Source organism: Haplochromis burtoni, unplaced genomic scaffold (genome assembly GCF_018398535.1).
Source record: "Haplochromis burtoni strain Fernald_Lab_line unplaced genomic scaffold, NCSU_Asbu1 Contig_133, whole genome shotgun sequence".
Classification (NCBI taxonomy): Eukaryota; Metazoa; Chordata; class Actinopteri; order Cichliformes; family Cichlidae; genus Haplochromis; species Haplochromis burtoni.
The window spans coordinates 1,340,189-1,343,929 of NW_024582494.1; the positions used below are offsets into that span (position 1 = coordinate 1,340,189).

General features: G+C 40.0%; 1 protein-coding gene across 2 annotated transcripts in view; it reads left to right on the forward strand.

The window, feature by feature from the left end:
• The window catches only part of LOC102300113 (fizzy-related protein homolog), an 8,567-nt gene extending 5,838 nt beyond the window's left edge, over positions 1-2,729 (forward strand). For both annotated transcript variants that reach the window (XM_005930916.3, XM_005930917.3), the window contains exons 12-14: positions 1,686-1,790; positions 1,913-2,005; positions 2,087-2,729. In XM_005930916.3, the coding sequence (XP_005930978.1) occupies positions 1,686-1,790; positions 1,913-2,005; positions 2,087-2,128 (240 nt within the window). In that variant the 3' untranslated portion in view covers positions 2,129-2,729. The remainder of the gene's footprint in view (positions 1-1,685; positions 1,791-1,912; positions 2,006-2,086) is intronic.
• Positions 2,730-3,741: the final 1,012 nt, after the last annotated feature.

Genomic DNA, 3,741 nt, shown 5'->3' on the forward strand with positions numbered 1-3,741 from the left:
CCCCCCCCAAACCCACTCAATCACTGACTCTTCAGATATCTTCTGGGGGGAAGATGGATGGAGCATGCTAATCATCTTTCCAGCCCTTTTAATGACATTTTGAATTTGTGTGCCGAGCTTGACACAAAGGTTATCCGTTATGGAGAATGGGTTCAACAGCTACCCCATAAAACGGTAACATAATGGTTTGGACCTGTGCAGAGGGAAGGATAGTGGAAGACTACAGAGAAGGTTCGTGGATGCAGTGGAGGAGGAAATGCAGAGGGTTGGTGCGACAGAGGATGCTGGGGATAGGCTGAGATGGAGGCAGATGATCTGCTGTGGCGACCCCGAAAGAAAGAAAAGGTTTTCAGAGATTAATCTCGCTGTTAATTCAGCTGTATCGCCTTTACATACTGTGATGGCCACACCCATGACTGCACTCTAAAAGTCGGTAACTCTGATGTATTCTTTATTTCTTCATTCAAAGTAACACACTTCAGTTTGCAGTAAGTTTATTGTTTGGTTTGGATACATTTGTTTGTAAGTGCGCACATTTAGTTTGCTTATGTATTTATACCAATTTATTTCTGATTCTTGGTTTGATTTTTGTATAGTCTTTGTCTGGCCTTCCTCACCGATCGTGGCAGGTAAGAAACAGGTAAAGGAAACAAAAGGTGGCGTTTAAAGCAGTGAAATGCATAGAGGGGATGATTGGACCGCACCACCACCTCCTGCTGAAGGGGGAGAAAGTGTGTTTTCTTTAGTTAAATGTTTGAGTTTAGGGTTTAGTTTTGATTTTCTTCTTTGGTGTTTAGTTTATTAACAAACTGGACTGTGCTGCATCGTTTTGTGGTTTGTTTACTTAGAATAGAATAGCCTTTATTGTCATTGTACAGAGTACAACGAAATTGGAGTGCCACTCCCTTGGTGCAAGTTTCAATGATAAATATAAATGTAAAATATAAAAAGTACAAAACAACAATCGTAAGTACTCAAACAATAGTATGTACAATATATACAGGATAGCAGCATTAATATAATGACAGTATGAATAGCAGCATAATATAATGGCAGTGACGTATGGTATAGCTAAGCAGGTTCAATTGTTTTGTGCTTATTTACTACGGTGGTAGCTCTGGGAAAGAAGCTATCCCTGAATCTGTTTGTCCTGGTTTTATGTGACCTGTACCGTCGGCCTGACGGTAATAGTTCAAACAGTTGGTTGCTGGGGTGAGAGTGGTCCTTGATGATATTGCCAGCTCTGCTGAGGTACCGAGAGTTTGCAGTGACCTCCAGGCTGGGCAGAGAGCAGCCAGTGATCTTCTGGGCTGTGTTGATGACCCTCTGCAGTACTTTCCTGTCTGCAGCTGAGCACCCTGCATACCATGTTGTTATGCCGTACGTTAGGATGCTCTCTATGGTGGCTCTGTAAAATGTCTGTTGTGTCATAGTGGTCTAATCAGCCATTATATGTGTGTCATTTCCTGTTTAGGTCACTCATGTTTGTTTGGTTTGTTGAGGTCACAGTTCACTGTTTCTTTGACTTCTTTCATGAGCTCAACATTTACTGTTTGTAAATAAATGAAAACCCATTTTCGGATCATTCCTGCGACTCCTGCTTTTTCAGCTCGGTCCATCACACATACACAAACTGGAGTTCACTGTTAAACAACAAAAAGCAAACAAATGCTTTTCTTTTTCAGGTAAGCACCCACGGATACTCTCAGAATCAAATCTTGGTGTGGAAATATCCAGCTCTCACTCAGGTGGCCAAGCTTACAGGACACTCCTACCGAGTGCTCTACCTGGTCAGTCTGGGTTTTTTATTTTTTCTCCACTGATAATATAAATGGCCTGTATTTATATAGCGCTTTACTTTAAATAAGAACATTATTGAGATAAAATTCGAATGACTTGTTGTACTCTCTAGGCCATGTCTCCAGACGGTGAGGCGATCGTGACGGGAGCTGGAGACGAGACTTTACGCTTCTGGAACGTTTTCAATAAAACGCGCTCGACAAAGGTGAGAAAGCATGACAACAAACCCCGCCCATTTTAATACCTGCTGAAAACATTAACCAAGTTTCTTCATTTTTTGTTTCAGGAATCTGTATCAGTTTTAAATCTCTTCAAGAGGATACGGTGACTTTAAGCACCTTTTTTAAAAGAAATAAAATCCTGCCATCATCGGCGGATAGCTCAGCCGCCCGGTGCTAAAGACATAAAGTACAATCAGAGGCTTATTGTGAGTTTTCTTTTCACAAAGGGAATGACAGCAACACCTAGTTTTAGTTTTATTTTTTAAAATTGTGTGAAAAATTCTTTTGCACCTGCTGTGAGTGTATTATTTGTATTATATGCTTAAAAAATGTAAAAGTGGGTGTTTTTTTTTTTTTCTTCTTTCTTTTTTGTCAGTATACAAAAGTAGAAATCACAAGCCTTAAGAATATTGGTATCATCTGAAATGTGTTTTGTTTACCTCAGATTTAATTTATTTAACACACTTATTATACAACAGACATTCAGAGACTTATTTTTACACCATTGTTCATAGGATGGAGGTTTGGAGTGATTTAATGACATATTATACTATGAATAAATAAAAAACAAGCACCATGGTTATTGTGACCTTTGGACTGTGGTTGAGAGGAGGTGACTGAGTACACAAAGTCTAATGCTGTGCATTTAGACGTCTACTGAATTGCTGATTATTTGCAGTAAAACAAATAAAAGATACTCAGGAGCCACTTTCTGACTTTGTGTTTATTTATTTATTTATTTATCACAACTTGTACAGCGTGGATGGAAAACCCGCCAGTGCATTCAGAATTGTTATAATTTCTTCGCAGCATAAATTGAACAAGCTGCTGGAAACATTCCTCAGAGATTCTGGTAAACTTGTTGCAGTGTTTAAGAAAAAACAACCAAACAGTTTTAGATCATTCAAGTTTTGTGATGTGGCACGTTATCCTCCCCAGACGCAACCATCAGAAGATGAGTACACTGTGGTCATAAGGGAATATGGTCAGCAGCAGAACTCGGGTAGGCTGTCGCATTTAAGTGGTGCACAACTGATACTTCTGGACCCGGTGTGCCGAGATGATATTCCTCACACCATCACACCACCATCAACCAGCCTGAACCACTCGCACGGGGCAGGGCGATGCCATGCTTTCATGTTGTTTGCACCAAACTCTTTACCGTGTGAATGTGAAAGCAAAAATTGAGCCTGATCAGACCGGACAAAGTTTTACCGAGCTTTTGTTGTTCACGTTTGATGAGCCAGTATGAATTAAAGCCTCAATTTCCTGTTCCTGGCTGATAGGCTCAAAGTATGGTCTTCTGCTGCTCTAACTCATCTGCATTCAAAGGTGCTCTTCTGCATCCCTTGAGTGAAACGAGTTGTATTCCCTTGACCTCTGACATTAACACGGCAAATTCAAAGTCACTTAAATCACCTTTCGTCTCCATTCTGATGCTTGGTTTGAACTTCAGCAGGTTGTCATGAGCATGTATATATACCAAATGTCCCTGATTAGATGTCATGTGGGTAGCAGATCAGATTTTGGGGTTGAACAGTGCAATAAATAACATGACAAACAACATCTTTTAAATTATCTCCACGTTTAAAAAAAAAGAATATTGGCTTCTGGATCATTACATGATTTTCATTATGTGAGATGTTTGTGTAAAATCAAAGTTAAGGCACAGTCTGTGCTGATGGCAGCAAATGGCTGTAGTTGTAATTGCTCTCCAATC